The sequence below is a fragment of the Dermacentor albipictus genome, chromosome 1 (assembly GCF_038994185.2).
Source record: "Dermacentor albipictus isolate Rhodes 1998 colony chromosome 1, USDA_Dalb.pri_finalv2, whole genome shotgun sequence".
In the NCBI taxonomy this organism is placed as follows: Eukaryota; Metazoa; Arthropoda; class Arachnida; order Ixodida; family Ixodidae; genus Dermacentor; species Dermacentor albipictus.
In genome coordinates, this window is record NC_091821.1 from 270,215,206 (window position 1) to 270,242,115 (window position 26,910).

Here is a 26,910-nt window from a genome sequence, read left to right on the forward strand (position 1 = left end):
AGGCTGCAGCGTCGCGATCACTCGGGGCGTGTTGCGCTGCTTCGCTATAACTACGCCGATTCACCGGCGGCGAGCTGACGACCGCTTGCTCTGGCTCCCTGCCGCCCACTTCGCCTGTAGGGTCTACCCTACTTTCTGAGTTTTTGCCACCGCTTTGATGTCCTGACCCGACATTCTCCGCTGACCGCGTCTCAAGCGCATTGAGCCGCCATTCCAGTTCGGCGCTCCTTTCTTTCTCTTCCTCAAGCTCGGCCACGGTCCTTACTAACTGCGTGGCCTGGGCCGCCTCCACCTTGACGAAATTGTCAACTTTTGCCTGCAGTGCTACCCGCTTCTCCTGCTCCTCCCTCAGGTCTGCCTTAAGCTCTTGAACTTAGCCGCGCAATTCCCTTCCAGTTTTTGGACGGCTTCCCTGACACCCTCGCACGACCTGCACGTGAAGCTAGACGCTTCCGCGTCTGCTAAATTCTGGAATTTAGTCTCGTCGAGGAAGCACCATCGCAGGCACTCGTCGCACTGCACTTGCTCCCCGTCCCCCGCGGCCTTCACGTTCTTCATTTCATCGCTAGGCCTACGTCCCTAGGCCCAACGAGCAAGTTCGCCAAATGCTCGCGCTCTAACAGCGCCCCTGAGCGAACTGTTCAGTCAACAGGCTCTAGACCACGACCTAGTCTACTATACTGACTTGCCTAAATTATTCCACACCTGCGCCGCACTCACGACCACACTTTCTGTTGCGCACTTTCGAGTCTGCCTGCTCATGCCAGGCCGTGATGCTTGCGTAGGCATGCGCACTCTGTACAACAAAGAAAATGACCAAAAGTACTTTGATTGAGCAAACTTAACAATAACGCCGCACTGCAGTGTGCCCAACGGTTGCAATGTGGGCTTGTTGGTAATGCATCTTCAAGGGGAGTATGGTAGCGCGATTCAAAGACGGGACAAGAGAAGACACAAAGGGACACACACAGCGCTGGAGTCGCGCACAGCGCTTTGAATCGCGCTACCATACTCCCCTTGACGATGCAGTGTGCCGTCGTATAAATCCCGACAAGACACGCAGAGACGCGAGCAAAGGGTAGCATAAAATATTTTTGTAACAAACATTCGCGCAAATAAGTTGTGCAACAACAAAAAATGCTTTATTACCGTTGACGGTTTATCGCGTACGTCTTCATCCTTTATTCGTCACTTACAATTAACGGCCTGACATTCCAACAATCAAGTTCAGATTGGAAGTATGGGCGTCTTGCGCTGGAGGATGGATGGATGGATGTTATGAGCGTCCCCTTTGGTTGCGCCACCAAGCTCTTGCTATTATACTGCCTAATGTCTTACCTAGGTTAAAGCAATAAAAAAGAGGGAAAAAAACACACTATGAACTACCCCACCCAAATTTTCTGATCCCCTATTTCGGACTGTGCTTTTGTACGTCTCCGTTTTTTTTCGTTTCCCTACTTTTGTTCCGCCAATCCTCTAATCGCCTCTTACTAATGCCTATTGCAGACCTGTTTACTTTTCCACTGCTCTCGCTGAACCCAAGTGCTTCAAGGAGGCCAGTGGCGCCTAAATCGACCGCTGGGTAGACGACTTCACCATTCTAATAAAACATGCTCCATAGTCTCTCTAGCTTTACCGCAGCAAGCACATGCTTCTTCCGTCTTATATCTCGCTTTATAGGTGCGTGTTCTAAGGCATCCCGATCTCGCTTCGAAAAGCAATGAGCTTCCCTTTAGGTTATTATAAATTGTTTCTTTCCTGATTTCATTTTTTCCTCTTAAGTACTTACTCATGGCAGATTTCTTTTCCATTGCCGCCACCCATGAGATTATTTCAGCCTCTCTGATTTTCCGCTTGACCTTCTTTTTTACTGTGTTGCCCACCCTACAGGCCACATACTTGCTGGTAAGCTTCCTAGTTCTTTTCCTCCACTGTGAATCAATGTTTTTCCTGTAGAGATACCTGGGGAACACTCTCCCAGCCCATTTACTTTCTTCCATATTCCTCAGCCGTTCTTCATACTCAATTTTACTGCGAGCTTCCCTCACTTCAAAACTAGTCCAGCCCATATCACCCTGCACAGCTTCATTTGTAGTCTTTCCATGAGCGCCAAATGCGGGGCGACCCAACCAGTTTGAGGTACGACCCAGTTTGAGGTACAGTAGTGGCGCCTGGTGGCGGCGCGCGAAACGTTATCTGGGTAGTACCAGCTTGGGTAGTACGGAGCCCTGGCTGTGGCGAAGCACGTTTCTAGCCCGAGTTTTGCGTCGATTCGCACTTTTTTCTGCCCTGTTGCGAGTGTGAAAAGGCTCGTCACTTCTCACAGACCACGTCGACCACGCTGCGAGCTAGCCGCAGCTTATAGTTTAACAAAACGGACTCTCCGTGGGACGCAATGCTGGAAGCAGCAGGAATCGGCGACGCCGATCCGGAGAGATCTAGCTCAGCCTCGAAAAAGCGTCACCGTCATTACTTCTGCGTCGTGGGCTGCCACGAACAAGAAGCCCTGAATCCCAACATCAGAGTCTACCGTTTTCCTTCAAGGCCTCACGAAGCGGAGCGTCGGGCGCGCTGGATAGCTGCAGCTCGTCGCGCTGGGTAAGCGAAACTTCGCGCCATGCTGACTTGATTGCTTGATTATTGCTTGCTTGATTGCTTGCTTGATTGCTTGAAGCTTGCTTGATTATTTGGGTTCTAAAATTCGGTCTTTTGCACCTACAGTCCCGACGGCAGACCTACATAGCAGCAGGCATGGCTGGTGATTCAGGATTCGAGGCCCGGCCACAGCGACAATTAACAATTCGGCCGGTGCGAAGTGGTGAAGTGGTGAAGTGACCAGGTGTGTGCAAACGACCACAAATGGTCGGGCTGATTCGGTGACAATTCACTACCCCACTACGAGCAGCACAGGTTACAGAGTTAAATGTGCTCATCCTTGACCTCAAGCCAGCACGTTGAGGCAGCGTAGCAAGGTAGTATTGATTGCAGCACATCGATGTTCGAGCGTTCTCATAAAAAGCTACATCAAGCGGGCAGCGCACGAGCTCGCGCTGCAGCGCGATTGGCACGTATACGTTACTGCGAGCTCATATGCATTGCATATGTTATTTATCGGTTGCTAAAGGGACGAATGGCCGCTACTACAGTGCAGGCATAACTACTTGTCTAGCTGCATGCAGTCAACAACGATTGCAGGAGGCCCGCCGTTTCGCGGCATGTCGAAAGACCGCTGTCGTCGCGGCGCGTACGATCGTGCGCTCGAGCAGTTCGTACATCGCGGCATGCTGAAAGACCGCTGCGTCGCCGCGCGTACCGTTGTGCGCTCGAGCAGTTCTGTACACATGATGTCGGCTTACCGCTGCTGTGAATTCATTTATGGCAAGCATTTCCTCGCGTTTGTGCGCCTGAATCTAGCAGCGTGCAAACCTTACCTGAAGTTCAACTTCGTACGCGACTCGCTTCACTTGCGATTGAACCGCGCTAAAATTTCGCCGCTTATTTCTTGAACGGCGTACACGTATTCGGCGTTGCATAATTTCTTGACTTTACGCAGCGTGCCACCCCTGAAAAAACCTTCGGCGCCCGATATTCGCTGCAAGCCGAGGTACAACAAAACCGACAGTGGCGGGTCCATATCTAAACGTGCTTTCCAAAGCAGACGACTCAGCTTGGTACTACCCAGTTCAGGACAGAGGGCGCTTTTTAGCACCATTTTCGCAGCGCCCCCTGGGCAATTCAGGAGCCCCATAGCCTTTACTTCACTTAAGGTTACTTTAGGCCAGAACTTCAAATTAAGAACTGAAGGGCAATATATACATTGCTTTCAATACGTCTATCCACTGTACCCCAGGTACACGTGCGGCGCATGCCGTACCAGAAGCGGGTCGCACGTAATCAACAAAAAGAAAGTGGGACGAGGTGCAAGCACGTGCGTTATGCAGTCGAATTTTTATGCGGTAAATAAATCCTCGATCGGTCGTAAACATTACCCGTGTTACACAGCCTGTCACAGAGCGACACGTCATCGATCGGTACAAGCAGACCCGCCACTACCTTCAATGAGAGTTTTGAAAATTACGAATTCGATAGTGCCCAGACTTGCAAGCTGGGCCTTCGAATTTTATTGTGCACTTCCTTAAAAAGTACAACGCATTTTAGACACTCTTCGCGACCCAAAATAATTGTTAAGTGGTCGCGAAGAATTCTAGCAACAAGAAAAAAAAAACACCAACGCCGGCTTTCTAGTAAGAACTGCAGAAGATATAGCGATATTTCCGCGGTTACACACTCTACCGTTCTACCTGCGAGCGCGGGGTTCATTATAACTTGGAAAGGCGGGCTGCCGTACCCGAGACAGGAGTTCTCCTCTGTTAATTAGATGCACGAAGTAGACGCTAAAGCATTTGCACTATTGCCAACTGAAAAAAGAAAAAAAAGAAGAACACACACAAACACACACACACACACACTTCAACTGCCCTCCAAGAGAGCGCTCGAAAAAACAGTATATAAACATGTACGAAGGCTCTACGTGACGTGATCGAAGACCACATAATAAGGTTCGCTCAGAACATTGCTCTTCAGGCCACTGCTCACTTGCACGGTCACAAAAAAAAAAGAAAGAAAGAAACGCGCGCAAAAGTAAGTATTTGTTGAAGAACCGAATAGCGCAGCAGTTCTGGGGCAGTAGCTTGTTTTTTAAGTAAACGCTTCGAAATGGCTGAGGCGCAGATAAACATTCCCACTATCACAAACATTACAATAAATCAAAATACGCTTACATTTAAGCACGTCGTGCTATAGTGACGAACTCGTACGGCGTGCGCGGCTGTGCAGCGATCTAAAGCCATTCATACTACTACCACTGTCAAAAAAATGCGTAAGTTAATAAAGACATCGAAGGGGCTTGCACCCGTCGACACTTAAAAGGGGTAACTAGCGCCACCTAAGCTGTGACGTCTGGAACAACCGGCACAGGCAGGCCAGCATATAAAGTAGGTCGTGCTTTGGACATATGAGTAAAGAAAATCTCAGTGCCCTTCCACTGTGTGAAGAAGGATGGCCAGCGAAGCTGTGTATGTGGGCCCCTTAATGGCGAACTGCACCTCCGCTGCGGGCCGGCCCGGCATTGCACTATCTTCGGGATCAGCCCACGTACGGAGAGTGCTTAAAGGGCCCCTCACCAGGTGTGGCCATTTTAAGCTGACAAGCGCAGAGCATGCATTGCGCGATAACGATCGTGTCTGAAGGTATTACATCGCTACGCGCCGCGGAAAGACCTGAAATTTCAAACCAAACGCCGTTTTCCATTTTCCTCGCGGCCACCGCGCTCCAGGCCGGAGAATGACGTACACGTGCTATAGTCGGATACAACTTAAAGGGACTGACAACTGGCCAGAATGTGTTGTGAGACGTTAATGGAAATGAAATTACCATAATTTATAGTGATGGAATCCAGCATGCTGTTCGCGATTTAAGTAGGAATTATAATATTAAATTGGGGGCAAAGAAACCAGTAGTTGGCGAGACCTGGCGGTGAAATTATGGTACTTAATTCGGATGTATTCTATGCGATTACTGTACGTAAGTCCACTATCTTTAAGTACAGCATAATTATTATTTAAAACTGCAGTTGGTTATTAGACACTCGCTCATTATTCTATACTTCGAAAAGCAAAACACACGCGTGGCTACGGCAACAGGCTGAACTCCGTATCACGTGTAAAGGCGTCGTTTCCTTTTCGATCCAATTGGTTTCATGTTGACTGGTTAAATACCAATATAGTCGGACAGGAAACCACGAAAACATGTAGCTATTATCGCAAAAATAATTTAATAATTCGGAAAACATGAATTGCAGGAACATCGACTTGATAAACAAAATTATACTTTGTTACAGCTACGGCCACACTTGTCTGCCTCCCACTAATGCCGGTGTATAATCGTTATCGCGCTCACCTATCACCGCTTTCAGCATGCTTCCAGTGAACGACTACATCCTCATTGCAGATCGAAAAATTCTGATAAAAAATGTTCCACGGCGTTTTCCGCGTTAGCACTTAATGATTAGACAATCTGACCGATTAGCCTTTGTTAAGAACGGCCCAGCTGAGGTGCAAGTGTTGCCAGCCGGTTGCGACGACGGCGGCGTCAACTTTCAAGGAACGCCACCGTTACGCTCTAGCCTCGTCGCCGTTGTGACTGAATGAGTTTGACGAAGCAGGCTTTGTGCCGCAACACGACACTGCCAATCGGGTCGCCCGCGAGCGGGGGAGTTGCCTCGGGAACGTCGTCGGGGACCCCTTCCCACGCGCCGACCAAGACGCCGGACAATGGCTACCCGGCCGCGCTGCGAGAGAAGTCCGTGTGACGTCGGTTCCGGACCGGACCGTGAACCTGTGTGTGTGTGTGTGTGTGTGCGTGTGTGTGTGTGTGTGTGTGTGTGTGTGTGTGTGTGTGTGTGTAAGCCATCCCGGAGAGAGGCGGCGGGTTCACAATGACTGGACGATCGTTTCCGTCCCCTTGGAATCAAGGGGGGACCGAGTGTTTATAAACCGCTGTTGTGCGGATGCTCGACACACTTTCTTAAGCAGTCATGTTAGACTGAGACACTCTCTCAAGCAGTCATGTTAGACTGACACCTCTCTCAAACAGTCATGTTGGACTGATGTACTTTCTCTCGCAGTCATGTTAGACTGACGTACTTTCTCTCGCAGTCATGCTAGACTGATGAACTGCATGTAAATATTGTAAATAAACCCATATTCCTCGTTCTCGATGAGAAGCAGTCCTTCCCTTCATCAACGTCCTCAGCGTGGATAAAGTTGGACGACGGCATGGGCCAGCTACCTTCTAATTCATGCCCGACTCCAATCTTGACAACGGATCACGAGCGATGGGATTGAGCCCCCAATCCTGACACCTTCCATTGCACTAAAAAAAAATTGTACCATGAAAATTAGTTGTCAGTCCTTTTAAGTCTGCAGTGAAGCCCCACCCACGCCCTCATAACTGCCAGCCACTATTCCTCCGCGAGGCTGCAAATAGTTTGTACTTCAAACTTTCCCTATTACCTATAAGGCGGTAACCACAAACATGATATTATCATAGCGTAATTGTATATGTTTTCGCTCTATTAAGTGGAATTGTGAAAACCTAATTTTAACGCGACAGCGTTAAACAGCCCGGGTCGCAGAAAAGCCGGTGTCGTCGGCGTCGGCGGCGTTGGCCGTGAGCGAAAAATGGCGGAAGGAAATTCATACATAAAAACAACTTGCACGATGAGCTGGGTGGGAATCGAACCAGGGTCTCCGGAGTGTGAGACGGAGACGCTACCACTCAGGCATGAGTTCGATGGTTCAAAGTGGGACAAAAGCGCCTTTAGTGAATGCGGTGTTGCCTTAGAAACGTGCCGTAGAAAGTTATACTGCGGTGTACATCGGTAATTATGAACATGTAAATTACAGAAGTCGCAGTTTAACGCGTAGCGAAGTACGTTTCCGCTACATTTCTTCTGCGCTTAGCGCACCCGCAGAGCCATGTTGCGGCAAACACAGAAGACCCCCTCCTCGCAATGTACGGCGCTGCTCCGACAGGTGGCGCGCCACTCGCCCGCTTCTCCCCTTCGTCTCGTTTGAGCGCGTTGGGGCCGTGCGGGGAATGTCCCAATACACTTGCATTTAATAAGTTTTCTCGCTCCTCTCCCCTTCCAACTTCCAGGGTGCGTCTCTCGAACCCTCGTACTTAGGCGACGCGGCTCCTCTTTCCGCTCACAGCGCGATTCCTAGGTGCAGCGTCTAATGCGGGACGCCTCTAGGCTGTTTCAAAGGGCGCGATTTTCAGTCAGCGACACAGCGAAATCCGTAGCTCAGCGACCGCCACGACGTCGTAGGCTCTCCGCGACTGGATTCCAACAAGTTGGTCGCAACGTTGCTCAGTCGCAGCGATCGGCGGGATGTGGGAGGGGCAATGTGTGTTTTACCGCGCGTTGGTAGCGCTGTGGAGCAATGTCGCGCGTCAGTTCTAGCTATGTTTAGGGCGTACCCAGCAGCGTTTGCGGCTTAGGAGCTTCATTAACATTTTTCTTTTCTTCCGCTTACACAATTCGTTTGAAAGGAGAAGCTGCACGGTATCCAGGTCGGGAGAAGGACGCCGCTTCAGCATAAAGCACGTACCCACTTGATCGCCGCCGTCGTCAACCACTTCATCGCTAGAAATTGCGCCAGCTGCTTATATACATGCACACTCAACAGCAGTTTGTTATTCTGCAAAAGCAAATACTTATCCAGGAAAAAAAGTTGCGGTTCCATAGCAACAGCGAAACTATATAGTGTACTAAACGGAACCACCCCACCGCACGCTCATACTTGCGGTGTTGTGCAGCGCCTCACTCACCGTATCTGTAAGCTGTCGTAAAGCCTCAATGCTTTTAAACGTTAAAAATGGTGTACCTATTCTATTATCGAATAAAAATAGGAAAATTCGAATATTTGACTAGTTTCCATGTTGTCTTTATTTAACTATGCAGGCATGGATACTTCGTGAGCAGGAGGCAACCTTGCGCATCGCTGCGACGGATATCGCGCTGCCGCAAACGCATGCGAAAGCTGTCAGCGAAAATCGCTTTTCAAGGTACGCGGCAGAACGGTTTCTTTCGCCCCAATCGCGCCATGTGAAACAGCTTTCTGACGTGATCGCTGCACCGTAGCGCGTCTGGTGGGAAAGCGTCCCCTGCAATGTGTGCCGCGCTGCTGGCGAGGAGTCATGCGTCTGCGTGGTGCTCCCAAGCGAGATAGAGGACGATCCCATCGAGGCGTCAGCCCCATGATCGCGTCTGCCTTCATGGCGCGTCGCGGCCCGGCTGTCCGTGCCGATCACGACGTTTGGCTCGCGTAGATCGTTTCTCCCTCCGAGACACCAAGTTCTTTGATTCGTTCCGCTTGCTCAGGCGCGCGTTTCGTCTTTGTGGGACTCAAGAGCATGCCGAGCGAATGAGTGGGCGATGCGAACGGGGTGCGATAACGCTATCGCGTTCCACTCTTGAAGGCGAAGCTTAAGCGTCCTACAAGTTTTTTTTTATTGAACTTGAATAAAACGCTTGTTTCGCTGCAACTATTTACTGTCAAGTTTTACTTCAGTTGGAATTGAAGTTTCATGAGTAAAAAGAACTCAGCAGCGAAATGAATTGTTCCGTGGACTTTTGAAGAGTGAAATGTTCAGACTCCATACACTTTGTCCTTGTCGCTTCCGCCGATGACAGGACTCTTCAAAAACAGCAGAGGCCATTTTGAAAACGTGGCATGACGATGACTTCTTTTGCTTCTGTGATTGGCTAGTGGAGTAACACAACCCCGCGCAGTCCGTGTGCCTTGGTCGCCAACTGCTGTTTTTTTTAAAGTTATATCCTACTATAGCGCGCCTACGTACACGTGTTTGTGCTGTGACGTCGCTCGTGGTGACCCGTGACTTCTAGAATTATTCAAGGCAACATCTGTTATTTGTGTAGTATTGTTGCTTGAATAGGCGAATTAAATCTTAGAGAAATAATAAAACACACAAACCGAATGTCTGCAAGCTTTTTTTTTTACTACGCACTGGAGCAAGAGAGATGTGCTTCCATTTCGTCTGCTTGTTCCCACGTCGTGCAGTTGCACGCGCAGGCACTAAAACTATGTCATTTTCTACAGTGTTTTGCGCGGGATTATGCTCTGTGATCCGCTTGTGTCTGCCTCGGTATTCGCGTAGCAGACTCATGCCGCTGGTCAGCTGTCCTCGCGCACAGCGCGCAAAATCGTGCACTGCGCGAAACGTGCTCGCGCACGACGGCGTCATCGAAAGTGCGCGGCGCCGAAAGAAAGCGAGGAGAAAAAAAAACGAAGGCGGGGCCCGTGACGTATGCGTCACGCGATCCTCGAGGTACGGGATGGGAGAACGCAGGGAAGGAACTGCGCTTGCGGAGGTGAGACGGGGCAAATGGAGAGAGCGTCTATGTTTGCAGCGAAACTCGCCTCCTGAAATCATGGGTAATCATGGGCACTGAACTATTTCTATCTCGGCTATTAATTAGCCGATTTGAAAAACAATTTGCGGCAGAACGCTCCTTAGAGGACACGTAACAACTTCTAGCGTATAACCAAAATTTTGCAATGGGGCCTGGTGAGGAGGGCCCTTAGCTTTACTCTGCTTCACTTCCGCCACGGGTTGCCCCGGCATAGCACTATCTTCGGGATCGCCCCACGTATGGGGAGTTTTGTGTCTACACACGGACACGATCCTATAGGGGTACTATCCCTGAACAGCTTCGCTGTAATTCGCTGTAAAATTTATTACGTCTTTGTGCTTATTAATTAATGACGTCGACGAACGCGGGAGCAGCGGCACGAGCGCGTTCGCGCGGTAGCGTAATATCACAGTATAATTAGCGAGTTTTAGAATAGGGGCCCCAAAAAAATAGCGTCGAAGCCACTGCGCATGCGCGAGACGCGAACTGCGTTCGGGTTTTGCCTTGGGAACGCCATCTCACCGATTTAACGGGAGCCCAAATAGCGGCCCCAAAAGCTTTGCGTCAGCAAACATGGCGGCACTCACCGAAGCGACGGCTCTAACCTAGCACCAAACTGGGTTCGATTCGTAGTAACGCGTGCAGTTCGCAAGCTAGGAGAAGTGACTGCGCCTATCGCTTTCTCTCAACTAGCATGTGTTATGAAGATTGATTCATTAGACGCCGCTGATTCCGAATTCGATGGTGGATTTTATGGCTCGAAGGCCTAAAAGGCCTGCGCGTAAATGTAGAAAGCCATGGGTTACGAAACAGTGTTTAAAAGAAATACGCACAAAAAATATCTTATTTCATAACTTTATTTCAGCGCGGTCGGAAGAAACCTTGCGTCAATTTAGGGTCCAAAGGAATAAAGTAAACAGTCTTCTGCGTCGCGAGAAAAGGATGTACCTACAAAATTTATTTAATGTTGACGTTATCAAAAAGACAGACATTGTTTGGAAGCGTATTAGCACACTTCTTGGACGAAGCAGTTGTAATGAGACTATTAGAGAAATTACAATTAATGGCAATGCAATATCAGAAAAGGAACTAGCCGAATCTTTCAACAAGTATTTTACCAATTTAGCGAAGAGTTCTCACGATCCAAATTGTTCGCAATATCTAACTACAAGAAACAGCCAATCTGCATTTTTGACTCCTACGACAGATACAGAAATAATCGACACTTTCTTATCTATCAGAAATAGTAAATGTTGCGATGCCGATGGTTTTGAAATTGGGCCTGCTAAGTTCGTACTAGATGCCATCACTCCGGCGTTGACACACATTTATAACCTTGTTTTGTCAGATGGTACTTTTCCAAAACGCCTCCAAGTTGCTAAAGTTACAGTGTTACACAAGGGCGGCGATAAAAACGATTTAACTAACTATAGACCAATATCCATCTTGCCAATTTTTTCAAAACCTCTGGAAAAATTAATTCACAGTCGCATTACATCCTTTACAACTAAGCATAAATTAATAACAAACATGCAATTTGGATTTACGAAAGGTCAATCTACTGAAACTGCCCTTCTAACACAAAAGGAAATTATACTAGATTCTTTCGAACGTCAGCTATGTACATTGGGTATTTTTGTCGACTACTCAAAGGCGTTCGACTGCATTAATCATGCTACCCTACTAAAAAAATTTAATTATTATGGTTTCCGAGGCGTTTTTTTTGAAGTTAATAAAATCATATCTCCAACACCGCATGCAACACGTAGTTATAAACAGTTACGCGTCCGATTTGAAACCACTTATCGCAGGAGTACCACAGGGCAGCATTTTGGGCCCCTTGTTTTTTTGTATCTATATTAATGATCTAGTGACTATTGACAAAGACGTAAAATTTATTGCATATGCAGACGACATTACAATTCTTGTGACAGAGAAAAATGCTGAAGATCTCATAATAAAAGCCAACGAGGTGCTGTCAAAATTATCATCTTGGAGTATCGCAAACTCGCTAACAATAAATGTTAATAAAACAAAGGCTGTGCTTTTTAGGCCGAAAAATCGAAATATTGACACTGGTACCATTTTACAGCTTAACAACTCTATTTTACCTATTGTTCCTTCTATTAAGTGTCTGGGAGTTATATTTGAGCAACATTTGTCGTGGAATGCCCACGTGGAACTGGTAATTGGTAAGCTGTCTCGAGTGACTGGAATACTATGCAAGTTGCGTTTTTTTCTTCCAGAAAGTATTAAACTTATTTTGTACAAATCACTGTTATTACCCCATATAAACTATTGCCATCTAGTCTGGGGCACTACAACGCTGTCTAATATCAATGCACTGCATAGAATACAGAAAAAGGCTGTACGTTGTATACTCGATGTACCTTACTTAACACATACTAGTCCTCTATTTGAAAAGCTTAATTTGCTGTCAATGCCTAACATTTATGAAGATATGTTACTACGAAACTATATGACCAGTATTAAAAGAAACAACGACACCCTAAAACGTATTTCCAACTTAATAGTAAAACATAAGGCGGTCAGTACAAGGAGTTCTGAAATATGGGATCTACCAAGGCCTAGAACAAATTATACTTATCAAATGTTACGTTTTCGACTACCCTACCATTTAAACAAGGCAAACATAAAGTAATGCTTACTTCTGTGCTACGATAAACATATATCTAGATGCGAATATGTACATAGACGTATGAATCTTCTTTGAACAGGCTCAATTCTTGTATAAACATTTTATTTTTATTGTGCGTATCGAATCCTTCTGTATATGTTACTGTATTAAATAATGTTATATATTGTGTCGTAATAACGATGTACATAGTGCTGCATTTGTTTTATTATATCTTGTGTATTTGTGATGTATTTCATGAATAGCTGTTGTTTTCGTACTTTTTTTGTGTTTTCGTTACACTTACTCATAGTTATCATGATTAATGTTTCGTAATTATTAGTGTGGAAGTCCTATTTTTCCAATTACTATTGTATTTAACCATGCTAATCCTTTGTTGCATTTGTTGCTGCCTGTAAAACGGGGCCATGGACCACGTCAAGCCTTGCTGGCTTTTTGTCCATGGTCCTCAGCATCTGTTGTATGTTGAAATAAACTTGATTTGATTGAAAACGGCTAAGCTTGGCTGGTGAAGGCACGTAAAGTTGGTTTACTCAAAACTAAGCGCAACTAATTGTTTGCGGCTTACAGAATAACCTCTAAACTGTAATTAAACGCGAATACACGCAAGTCAAAATTACTATTCCTATCATAAAACGGTATATTTTGTTTACTTATTTCGAATAGCTTTTCTTTTACGCCGTAGCGGCGCTGTCAGCGCAAGACGCTATCCGCAAACGCAAAGCCCTATTCTAAAACTCTTCACTCCTGCATGCTCCAACGCTAACACCCGCAAAGCTCTTTGGGGCCCCTATTCTAAAACTCTCTATTATGTGAAGAACACGCGAGCCAAGCATTACCATCCTGACACGAGAAAACATACCTCCTTGTAGATGCGGTACTGGTCGATGGCCCACACAGTCGGGATGTGGGTGGTGAGCAGCTGGGACAGCGTGACGCGCGTGTCACAGGCACGGGCACAGATGAGCCGCGTCTTGCCCACCGCCGTGTCGCCCACGACGACACACTTGACGAGCTCCTGGTTGGGCTGCTCATTGTTCATCATGGACGGCCATGAATCCTCCCGCCTGCGAAGGAAGGGAAACAGTTTCGGGCTTGAAAGACGCGCAGTACGGACCGTAAAGAAATGTATGTTCGATCTATTAAAAAAAAAGGACCACTATTAGGCGGATAAGATAATAACAACTGCAGGCCTTGTATGTAATGTCGCGTACATTTATGTCAATTCTAATTACGTATGCGCTCAACGGTGATTGCCAAGACCAAAAGTGCAGACGCGGAGGCGACTGAATTTAGTCGCCGCGCTATACGTCACGACGCCACTCCGATTTCCCTTGCTCCTGTACGTAGTGGAAGCCAGTCTGTCCGGAGATGAACACGGGCAGGCGTGAGGAGTGTAGTTACACCAACTCAGCAAAGTCGGTTCGAGTCGGGCGTGACAGGCATCATATATGGCATGACGTTTACATGACACTGGGTCAAACCATCTGCGAGGGGTCGGTCAACTCGCCCAACCTGTTTCGAAATGTGCATGGGAACGGAACGGTCAGTCCAACTTCTGAATCGACCCGCTTCACGTATAGCCAAAATTCCAATATATAGTCGTATCAGCCTATGAGATTCTTGTATATGATGTACGAAATATTGGTTAGAGCGCCCTCTTAGCCTTTCCTCTAAATACTTTAAATTTATTAGTCTGATAAGATTTTACATCAGTCGATCTAGTGCAATTCTTTATTAGTTTTTTATCAGCCCAATATAAACTTTCATTGTGCACGTATTAGTCTATATGTAATTTGTACTAGTGCCTACACAATGTGATGGTGCTTGCCGATAGACTAATAAAAATATCTATTACGCTCACCATGAACTAGGACTGCTACAGATAAAGCTTCCTGACCTTGTAAGTTGTCGTAGCAGACTATAAGGTCATGCACATTTGTATTGGAACTTGTATTGGAATTTTCACTAAGGGGATCGATATGTCAATTGGTCCCAATAGGTCCCAATTGGAAGTCTTCTGCAATTCAAGGCCGGCCTTACAATATATATACAGTTGTTTCTTGTTTCTTCGACACAGACCTCACGATGAACTGACGTGCGAAATCATGGAACTTATCCAACTTATCCATCACTTGAGAGAAAAAGGCCGCGACATATTTTTTCAATAATACCGCGATGGCCATTGCGGTACCATTGGAAATTATGACGCAGATACGGCAGCTCGGACGTCAAACCAAGAAGACCGCTGCGTCTCCATTCCTCTCTCAAGGATAGACGCTGCGAGACAGCTTCGCATTCTAGCACGCACGTACAAAGCGCACCAGACTGCACAGACTAAACCCTCCGCTGCAATTCGGACCTCCGGCCGGACTACACCGACGCGAAGCGTCTCTTGTGTCGGTCGTGGTTGGGAGTTGCCTTCACAAAAGCTTATCCAGCACTAATTGGACTGGCATGTAATGTCTACGGCTGCGAGGAGAACATTGACCACTGTTGCGACGCCGGTTACTTGAACCTCGACCGGTTTTACTTCTGGGTAGCGCGGCGTTGTCGGCAGGACGCGTAGGCGTACGGGAGATCATCGCGGTCAGGCAGGGGCGAGACAATTTCTAGTGCGAACCTTGCACGGTTTATTACATGGCAACGGAGTAGGAAAGAAAAGAAGACAGTACAAAAGGATACATTGCGGGGCCGCTTAAACAGGCCCGCTAAAATCGTAGGCAGGCGTTTGCTCACGCCAACGTCACTTAGTATCTGTATTGAGTCCGGTCGGTGATTGGCGGCTCTCCCTCTTTCTCATGGGGCCCCTCACCAGGCCCCATAGCAAATTTCGGTTATACGCTGGAAGATGTTACGTGTCCTCTGGGGAGCGCTCTGCCGCAAAAATGTTTCAAGTCGGCTCATTAATAGCCGAGATAGAAATATTTCACTGCCGCAAACCCATGATTTCAGCAGTCGGGCTCCACTGCATAGGGACACTCCCTCTCCACTAGCCCCGTCTCGCCTCCGCAAGAGAAATTCCTTCGGTGCGTTCTCCTATGCCGGATCTCGAGGATCGCGTGATACATACGTCACGGGCCCCGCCTTCACTTTTTTTTTTGTCTCCTCGCTTTTTTTTTTTTCGGCGACGTGCACTTTCGCTGGCGGCGTTGCGCGGGAGCCGTTTCGCCCAGTGCACGATTCTGCGCGCTGTGCACAAGGACACATGGCTAGCGGTATTATTCAGTGCTACACAATTACGGAGGCAGAACAAGCGGATCACAGAGCGTGATCACGCGCTGGAACAGAATAGAAAATGGCATAGTTTCAGTACCTGCGCACGTGACCGCACGACCGTGGGAACAATTAAGCAGACGAAGCGGAAGTACATCTCTCTTGCTTCGGTGCGAAGTAAAGCAAAAAACACGTAGACATTCCGTTTGTGTGTTTTATTATTTCTCTAAACTTCCAATTCATTAATTCAAGCAACAGATCGCACAGATAACAGATGTTGTCTTGAATAATTCTCGAAGTCACGTGTTCACCACGAGCGACGTCACACTGCGGACACGATTACGTAGGCGCAGGGGCACGATTCTGTCACCGACCGGCTTGGAGCACAGCGGCCGTGAGTAAAGATGCAAACGGCGTTCGGATTGAAATTTAAGATCTTTCCGTGGCACGTAGCGATATAATACTTTGCAGACGCGATTGTTATCGCGCAATGTGTGCTCTGGTGTGCTCTGTGTCATGGAGGCATTACGGAATCAGGGTGTAGACGAGCCGCATGTAAATATACTGAAAAATATCTATAGCGGCTCCACAGCCACCGTAGTCCTCCATAAAGAAAGCAACAAAACCCCAATAAAGCAAAGCGTCAGGCAGGGAGATACGATCTCTCCAATGCTATGCACAGCGTGTTTACAGGAGGTATTCAGAGACCTGGATTGGGAAGAATTGGGGATAAGAGTTAATGGAGAATACCTTAGTAACTTGCGATTCGCTGATGATATTGCCTTGCTAAGTAACTCAGGGGACCAATTGCAATGCATGCTTACTGACCTGGAGAGGCAACGCAGAAGGGTGGATCTAAAAATTAATCTGCAGAAAACTAAAATAATGTTTAACAGTCTCGCAAGAGAACAACAGTTTACGATAGGTAGCGAGGCACTGGAAGTGGTAAGGGAATACATCTACTTAGGGCAGGTAGTGACCGCGGATCCGGATCATGAGACTGAAATGATCAGAAGAATAAGAATGGGCTGGGGTGCGTTTGGCAGGCATTCTCAGATCATGAACAGCAGGCTGCCATTATCCCTCAAGAAAAGTGTATAACAGCTGTGTCTTACCGGTACTCACGTACGGGGTAGAAACCTGGAGGCTTACGAAAAGGGTTCTACTTAAATTGAGGACGACGCCACGAGCTATGGAAAGAAGAATGATAGGTGTAACGTTAAGGGATAAGAAAAGAGCTGATTGGGTGAGGGAACAAACGCGAGTTAATGACATCTTAGTTGAAACCAAGAAAAAGAAATGCGCGTGGGTAGGACATGTAATGAGGAGGGGAGATAACCGATGGTCACTAAGGGTTACGGACTGGATTCCAAGGGAAGGGAAGCGTAGCAGGGGCGGCAGAAAGTTAGGTGGGCGGATGAGATTAAGAAGTTTGCAGGGACAACATGGCCACAATTAGTACATGGCCGGGGTAGTTGGAGAAGTATGGGAGAGGCCTCTGCCCTGCAGTGGGCGTAACCAGGCTGCTGCTGCTGATGATGATGTATACACACACACACCACGTAACTTGCGCCAAAATTTAAAAAATATGTGAATGCTACGTAGCTGGACAGAACCAACGTAATGTTGCAAGTCCGATAATTTCGCCTAATTACATAATTACACAGTAATTAACTTCTCGAATATTATAGTCAGATCAAAATTGTCAATCAGACAATTGTAGGCCACCATGACAATTCCAGATCCATCTTTCTGTTGCCCAATACGCGCTACATAAGTCCAAGCGTTAAATAAAGCCCGCAAAAGTCGCGCGGCACTTTTCGCGTGATTTGTGCAGCTTGTACACGTTACATGAAGACACAAGTAAACGCGTTATGAACGAAAACATTTCCTCCGGCATGTCAAACATTGGCAGCGCCAACAAGTAAGCCCCCCCTCCCCGCCTGATGTGGAAACGTGGGCGGTGGCCAAGACGACGACCAAAGCTGACCGGGCGGCCCGAGTCTCGGAGCGGCGCGCACTTGTTTTCACCCGCTTCCGGTCATCGACCCTCCTTCGGCGCGCCGCATGGCTGGCCCGCCGGGCCGCGCTTCTCTATCCACTGCTGCAAAGGCGCAGTAAACATCCAGAGCGAAACGACCTCCTCTTCCACATACACGCTCGTCCTTGTCGGTGCGAAATACATCTATTTATTTGTCTCCGTACGGCGTCATTTCGTCACACGATATACGTATATATGCGCCCATCGCAACTTCGCCACATCATCTGCTTATCGTGGTCATGCATTCATTCACCTATAAACATAAGAATAAAAAAATGAAAGCAGCGCTCTAGAAGAAAGCGGCGCAACTACAGACACAGCGCAAAAAGAAAATCGACGCTCCTCCCCAGTGGCGGGATAACAATGTCGAAAGCGGGCTTGCCTGTACAAGCACGCGCTCTCAGCAGCGACTGAAGAGCACCGGCGGGGCGCGGAGCATCTGCGAACGGATGCATTTTACGAGCGCAGCTGGCACCGCTTCCTTTGCAGCTCGCGCCGTGGGTGATGATGATGACGTATAGAGCTCAGAGGCGGAAAAGCCGCAGTCCGTAATAAAATGCAAGCTGGGGCCGCGTTCATAACCTATCGGCAACTTCGGTATTGACAAGATGGGCAGCCGAAACGCTATGGAGTCAATAGAGCGTATTTAGGTAAGAGGAAGCAAGCCGGCATCCAACCGTTGGGGGACGCAAACTCCACTGTGGGCCTTTGGGTTCTTTTGCACACCCGGCGGTTTGCGTCCCCCAACGCTAGGGTGCGCCTGCGTAGACTTAGCGTTAAAACCCCTTGATAATTTGAAAGTAGCGACACTCTCCTCCCCGCGGCGCTTTCCTCCTCGATGCTCCTCGCCTTTTCTCCTCGGCTCCCGCGGACGGGCCGCAGCATTCCATGGAGGCGCGTTATTTTGGGACAGTTGTACGGCCCAGTTGTGTTGAAAATTTTGAGAAATGCTGATAGCCGCATCGATCAAGCTGAAGGCAACGTTTATGAGGAAGTTGGTTTTTTTACTAGAGCCATATGAACGGGGTATATATGTAAAAGGAGTTTGAGGCGAGTTAGATACTGCACACAATTTTTTTTTTTTTGCCACATGATGAGATGTTTTTACTTTCTGCGTCTGAAGTAGTATTGCTTGTGGCGCATCCCTCTGCGTGTAGCTTATTAAGCGAAAGCCTTAGATCTCTGTTTCAAGATCGCGTTCTGAGGTATAGGAAATATCACGTGAGCCATTGAAGGCCGGAAGCGAACCAAAGCATCTCCGCCCGTGTATAAGAAATGATTACTGATTAACAAAGTTAATCATTGATTAGTGATTGTATTAAGATGAATTTAGCTGTATTAAGGAGGAATAAAGAGAATTAAGGCGGATTAAGGTCGATGAAGGTGGTTATAGGCAGGGGCGTAGCAACAGGGGGGGGCCGGGGGGCCGTGGGCCCCGGGTGCAAGGGGTCAGTGGGGGGAGGGGGGGGTGATGTTGTCATATACGTCTGAACACACCCGTCTTTCCGTCGGCTACACCCGGGGGGGGGTGACAGAAGACCTATGGGCCCCAGTTGCTAGACGACCTAGCTACGCCACTGGTTATAGGTGCATTATAGAGGATTAAAGTGGACTAAGCTGGATGAAGGATGATTATGGTGGATTAAGGAGGATTAAAGTCGATGAAGGAGGATGAAGGTGGATTAGGATGAAATACGTTGCAGTGCTAAACATTATTGCCTGCAGAATATTTCTTGCATTACGGCATCATGACCATAGTCATGACTGATTGCTGAATCTTCGTAATCAAAGCGCATTGATGCAATGATTTCGACTCGTGTTAAACCAACGGAAAATGTCTCCGCACAGAACAAAACCGCAGAGAGGTGGATTTAAAACATTCGCTATTAAAGCGAAGATTCCTGGCCCGCCTAGATGTCGATATCAACAGCAAGTGCGCACGATCATGTGAACACACCCTGCACATTGCCTGTGTCCGTGAGAAAACCAAATTATAATCATCGCCCACTCATGTGTGCGTGGAAGGGCAGTTCAGGCTTCTATATTCAGGCTATTCAGGCTTCTTGCTGCACTTATATGCGAACAGTACGGCATAGCGCTAGCTCAGAGAGCAGGAAACACAGCGTACAACGTTCGCTACGCCGAGCTAAAACACCGAGCCAGCCGAGCTGAGGAGAAAAATGGCGCGGACGGAAAAGAAAAATACAAGGAAAACACAAGATCCACGCGTTTCCAAGGGCAACGGCAGGGAGACCAATCGTCGTGCAGAAAAAACGGGCGCAAGACCGCTTCCCGCGGGGGTGGGGGAGGGTGCCAAGGGGCGAGGAGGAGGCGAGAAGGTCGCGCGGCGGCGGCAGAGTTCAAAGAGTGGCGGTACTTTCAAGTTATCAAGGTGCTTTACTTAGCGTTAAAGAAAATCGGGTGTTATCGTATTTAATGAAAACAGTGAACAGACAGTCAAGTCAATACAGGGCCAGGAAATACCTTGGGTAAAATAATATAGATACCTTGGTATATGGATAAATGATGGCAATAGATATATGGAAACACACAAAAAAAAACAAGGGGAAGAGAAATGCAGAAACACGGAGCGCTATGGGGTTACAATAGGTAGGAGGTGCTCCGGTGTATGTGGAAAGGTGTAATGGTTCCAGGACTTACATTTGAAAATGCCGTTGTTTGCTTGAAATCAAGGGTACAATCAGGCCTCAATGGCAACAACGGTCAGTGGGACGCCTCGCATTGGGTGCTCACGGGAAGACTACAAATGAAGCTGTGAAGGGTGATATGGGCTGGACAAGCTTTGAAGTGAGGGAAGCTCACAGTAAAATTGATTATGAAGAACGACTGAGGAATATGGAAGAAAGTAAGTGGGCTGGGAGAGTGTTGAGGTATTTGTACAGGAAAAAAAACATTGACTCAGAGTGAAGGAAAAGAACTAGGAAGCTCACCAGCAAGTATGCGACCTGTATGGTGAGTAACATGGGAACAAAAACGTCAAGCGGAAAGTCAGAGAGGCTGAGACAATCTCATGGGTTGCGGCAATGGAAAAGAAACCTGCCATGAGTAACTGCTTAAGAGGAAAAAACGAAACCAGGAAAGAAACAATTTATGATAACTTAAAGGGAAGCTCATTACTTTTCGAAGCGAGATCAGGCTGCCTTAGAACACGCACTTATAAAGCGAGATAAAACAAAGAAGAAGAAGCATGTGTTTGCTGCGGTAACGCTAGGGAAACGATGGAGCATGTTTTATTAGAATGGGAAGATATCTGCCCAGCGGTTGATTTAGGCACCTCTGGGCTCCTTGAAACCCTTGGGTTCAGCGAGAGCAGGGGGCAAGTAAACATGTCCGCGACAGAGATTAGTAAGAGGCGATTGGAAGATTGGTGGAAGAAAAGTAGGCAAACGAAAAACGGAGGCGTACAAAACCCAAGTCCCAACAGGGGTTCGGAAAGGTTGGTGGTGGAAATGCATCGGGGGTTTTCTTTTTTCCTTTCCATTAATATATATTACGTTAGGAAATATAATGACAAGGGCTTGGTGGCGCAACCCACCACCCGTTGCAAAGGGGACGCTCATAGCATGCATGCACTCTCTAACGAAAATCCAGGTGTAGAGGAAAGCTTAGATAGGTAAGCGTCGCTAAGGATGTGTGGTTTTAAAAAGGCACGCAAGCGGAACGAAGAGGATTCCGCCTTCCTTAGTTTTCCTGTTCTGCCCTTTGCCACGCGCCGCTGGAAACGTTTTGGAAGGGTGCCAGGGCTTTCAGCGGTTGATTTGCGTACCTGCGCCCATGTTGAGTGCGCGTCGATTGTGCGTTTCGTGGATCGCAAACAATTATTAATGGCTTCTCAGAGGCAGCATGTCGTTCCTGGAAGCCATGAAGCACTCACCGACCACTGGGTGAGAGGCTTCAGTGCGCTGTTGTGCAAACAGTGCAGCCGATAAAGGCACACTGAGTTCCGTGTGCCGACACGGCTGCCTTGAAGCTTGTAGCTGATTTCTGCACTTGGAGCTCGTTTGTTGTATTCTCTTAACACATTCTTTAGACATTTCGCATATTCAAGAAGTCTTCGAGCGAAGCCTTCCGCGTCGGGTTTACCAAAGGGGTGCACTTATTCACGTCGATATCTACAGCCACATATATATTTGTTAGCGTCAGATATTGGGGGAAAGGTGCATAGCTGATATGAAATAATGTCAAAACGTAGCAAAATATACATATCTGCGCATATGAGCCGTGTTGTTCCACTCTGAGATGAGTCAATATGAGCGGCCAAACCACATGAACAATGGCAACTGTGATCCAGATACCAATATAATGGGCTGTTAATTTAATACTTATTCTCGTTTTAACTTCATCATACATACTGCCTGGGCGTGCCATAAAGCATTATTAGAGAAAAATGTGCGCGCATAAGCACTCATTTACAGGCCGTCTTGTTCTCTCGCGAATAGACGGATGCCGTCGCTGACACCGTTGGTATAACTGAGCGAGAGGGTTGTTTATGCTGCTTTATCGAATGCACCGTCTATTGCTTCCCGTTTGACGCAGAGGTGAACAGTGCATGACAACAGCATAACAACATTTACAGACCCAATCACCTATACGTAGCAAATGCGACCGGTAGCCTATGGGTACGGTGACGTACAGATGTTGGCAGAGCGCCGTTTCGCCGCTTGCTGCTTATTGTGTACGCGTCGTGCAAAATGAAAAGTAGTTGATTGCAAATCGTTAAGGCCAGAACTGAACTATAAAGTCAGTTTGCTTCATCACAACTGCTTACTTTTCAGTTCAGGCAGGCTTTTAGCGCGTGCACGAACTCGATTGTGCCAGGCCTAATCTTCCCTGAAGAAGATGTACATCGGCTCAAACTTCATGTGCACGGCTAGTGAGGGTTGAAGCTTGTGCATTTCAACTTCGTATAGGCAAGTTTTGACTCGTTTTGGGCGCGATTAATTACATATACAAGCGAAGGCGCTGCGGCTGTCGCGTTGTTGGTTCGACGGCCGATGGGTCGAACGATGGTCAGCACGCTGATATTATCGATGCCGTCGACAAGAAAGCCTGTCGCAGGTGTACCGTAGTGTTCTTTCGTTGAAATTGATAGCCATCAATGAAAGACGGAAACTACGTGGCTCACGGTGCAGTCCGGAGCACTGTGGTCCGGCCGAAGCCCTGGCAGTTTTCTGTTAAGCTTGAGTTGCAGTCTTACGCTATATACGCACGTTTTCGGCATCGCACCGACGTCGAGCTACCAGTGGAGTTTCCGCGCGATACAAGGCACGAGTGTTTGCAGCAGCGCGCGTCCTAGCGTTTTATTTGCTTCTTTCTTTTTTTTCCGTGGTCTCCCCCCCCCCCCCCCCCTGAGATCGGGCGTCGCGGCCACGCGCGCGACCCTTCCAACACGTTTCACGACTAATCCGCTGTGGCAGGACGCATGCGCCGTCACGCCGCGAATAAAGGCGGGTTCTAAAGGTCGCACTGTGACGGAAACTGCACTCGGCAACGGCAGACTCCTTCGTTAATCATGTACCCCCACAAGTGTTCGCTCTCTACAGATATCGGCTCAGGTATGACTATTCTTTGTGAAGGATATTCGAAGGGTGGCTCGCACACTACCGCAGTTAGTGATGTCATGCGCCTCGACCATAAGATGCACACCTGTCCTGTGCATGAATATCGCCATATCTGCAAAATTGTACGCAACTTCACTCCTGACAATGCAACAAAAGATTAAACGGTGTTCCGCCAGTCAACGTCCGTTTGTGCTCATTTAAACTCTGAAACAACGACGTGTCTTGCCCACCGCAACTAAAAAAAAAAATGCTTAACTATACCTATACACGGTGGAAGAAAAGATAAGGTGTCTGAACGGCGCCGTCTGTCTGCAGAGCGAGCCGACTACAACTCTGTTCGGGCTTCATCCCTTTGCCTGCAGGAGCGCTGTAGTGTTGAGGACTGCAGTGTTATGAGAATTCATCGCGTCCCCCCCCCATTTTTTAAACATAAGTAGGACATTAGGCAATATAATAGCAAGAGCTTGATGGCGCAACCCACCGTCCCGTTCCAAGGGGACGCTCATAACATTCATCCATCTATCCATCCTCATCATTTCCTGTCGTCTGCTACCTAAACCCGACACGCTAAAAATGTAATACCTTGTATCTGCACAAAAATGCGTAATTTGTGAAGTTAAGCTATTCCATAGTGTAAATGTAGATGAGTTGTAGCTTTATAGCAATCAGGCATAATTACAAAAAAATATTGTTTACAGGTAATACCCACTGGGATGCTAGGGCTCCATAGCAAATGCACGGGGAAGCTTATAGTATAGGTGGGCTTACATTTGGGGATGGACCAACTTTAAATTTGGGGGTGGGCCATTCTAAATTTGTGGGTGGGTCAACCTAAACTTGGAGGTATGCTTACGCATACTTCGACAACTCTAGTGGAGTTTCTGCATACTTTTAAACATTGTTTTGGTCACTAACAATAGTTATCACATTATTCTAGCTATCGCGGGCACCATTCAGACATTAATATATATCCCGTTGGGAAATGTCTATACGGTCATGGATTTTCGTTTATTTATTTATTTATTTATTTATTACATACTGTTAGATATGGAGCTGTTTCCTGCGATTACTTCGAGTTCCCCAAACCACTTCGAGTCGCAGCACAGCTAATTGAGGAATGCCGAAGCATGAAAGCACATTCCAGAGGAGCGGCCGAGCAAACAAGTTTAAGGCAACAAGTTCACGTGCCAACAAGTTCGTGCGCCGCCGGGATTAGCAGGTGGGCCTCGGACAATGGAGCATGAGCAGCCCTCCCCTTCTCCTCGTTAGAAGTGCATTGCCAGTCTGCGAGGCAAGACCGCAGAAAGCCGCCAGGTGTGACACCGCGACACGGGCCCCTACCATTGGCTGAAAGTGGCGTCATCGGAGCGGACTCTCCCATTGGTCAAACATGACGTGACTTACAGTGCTCGAAGGGTTTATAAGAAGCCTTCCTGAGAGACCTGAGCATTCTGGGATGCCCTGATTCCCTGATTCACCTCTCTCGAACTTCTTGCCGCGGGCCGCAGCGTCCGAGTTGCTGCCGGCCCGTAATGTCTGTACGAATGTTAATTGACGCTCACCTCCCTGTACATAATGTAGAATAAATACTCCCAAGTTTGGGCTTTTCTTCCCGAAGTCCGTCCTCCAACCCCTACATCTGGTGGCAGCGGTGGGATCGCCTCCGAATGCATCAGCTGGTGGCAGCGCTACGGATCAACCTTCGTCGAGAGAGATCCTAAGGAACCGGGAAGAGCGAAGAAGAGAGAGCCTTCGTCGAAAGAGGTCCGAAGAAACTGGGAGTAGCGAAGAAGGAGCGAGCCTTCGACCCAGGGAGTCCGGAGGAACCGGGAACAGCGGACGAATGAACCGGATGGCAGGGTGCTGTAACCGTAAGTGAGCGCGTGGTTTTTTTCCTTATGATTCGCCAGACTCAAAGGTTGTGTGTTCAATTTTGATAGTTCTGGGGATCGGGAATTTGTTGCATTGTGTGTTTGCACAAATTAATTAAGGAAAACAGTTTTAACCACCTATCCGGGCAGCTGCCATGGATCTTAGAAGGTTGACGAGGTTAGAATTGTTGGTGTGCGACGATTTGGGAGTTGAGGCGGACGAACGGATGGAAACGCCAGCTATCATAAAGGCGATTCAAGATAGTGGCAATGATGATGAAAGCATTGAGCTTGCTTGGGAGGTGATACAGGAGCCACGGGAGCGTGTGCGTCGTGTACGTTTGCGGGAGCGTCGTCAACTTAAGAGTAAGAGTAGGCGTGAAAAACGCGAGAATGAACGGAAGCAGGAGCATCAAGAACTTACTCTTAGGTGTGAGCGTCACGTACGTGAGAATGAACGCGAACGGAAGTATCAGGAACGTAAGCTTGAGCGTGAGCAAAAGTATGAGAGAGAGAAGGCAGCACTGATCAAAGAGATACAGCATTGTGATCAGTTATTGGCACAGAGACAACGGCTGTCTGAGAATTCTGTAGGAAGTACAGAGCGAAAGAATGAGGAAGTGTCTAGCAGAGTTTCGCCAAAAGCCGACGAGAAGAGTAGTGCCTGTGAGATTGGCTGCCGATTCATAAGTGAAGGGAAAAGGCTAGCTGCTAACGATGCCTTAGTGGCAATAGAGGCCGTTAAAGGCCGCAGTGAGAGCGACGAGGTGCTGTGCCAACAGATGACTGTGGAGACAGCTAGGCCAGCTGCGAACAAATTGGCACAGTTACCGAGCGTGTGCGTCGCTGGTAATGTTAGCGAGGTTGCTAGCGAAGAAAAGGGTACTGCTGACCAGACAGAAGCGAGCACCCATGTAGAGCCAGATGTGCGTGCAGAAATGAAGTGCGAGCTGGACGATGCAGTTGAGAATAGTTCTCGGGGTGGCGAGCTCCGTAGCTCACGAGAGAACAACTGCATTCTTCAGGGATCGGTGCGGCTCTCCGCCAGTCTAGATAGCCTAGAGAGGGATGGTTCAGTTAATAATCATTCGGACTGTGCGCGTGAGACAGCGATCGATACCGACGGGCTGTGTGCCGATGCACAGCGTGAGCTGGGCAATGTAGTAGAGGGCAGTTCGCAAGAGTGCGAGTTGTCTAACTCGAGTAAAGCCTGCTGCATTGTGCCAGAGTCGGTTGGGCTGTCCGCCAGTCGAGGCAGAGAGAGTGTTGATTTAAGTGAGAATCACTCAGACTGTGCGGGTAAGAGACCGATCCGGGCCGACGAAATGTGTACCGGCCAGCACGAGGCACGAGAAGGCGACATGAAGGCGAGTGCAAAGAGAAAGCGCCGTAAAAAGAAGCGCGGTAAAGACCGAAAGTCGGTAATTAATGTAGCGCCGCCAAAGATGGCCAGAAACCCAAAAGGGCAGGGTGCGAGGAAAAAGATGCGGTCGTCAAGGACGACGTTGACGCATCCAGAACGTTCGAGCCACCGGTCAAAGGGG

General features: G+C 48.0%; 1 protein-coding gene across 9 annotated transcripts in view; it reads right to left on the reverse strand.

The window, feature by feature from the left end:
• Window positions 1-26,910, reverse strand: part of RhoBTB (Rho-related BTB domain containing) — a 296,605-nt gene that overhangs the window by 76,415 nt on the left and 193,280 nt on the right. For all 9 annotated transcript variants that reach the window (XM_065449522.1, XM_065449518.1, XM_065449492.1 and 6 more), the window contains one exon: window positions 13,519-13,723. In XM_065449522.1, the coding sequence (XP_065305594.1) occupies window positions 13,519-13,723 (205 nt within the window). The remainder of the gene's footprint in view (window positions 1-13,518; window positions 13,724-26,910) is intronic.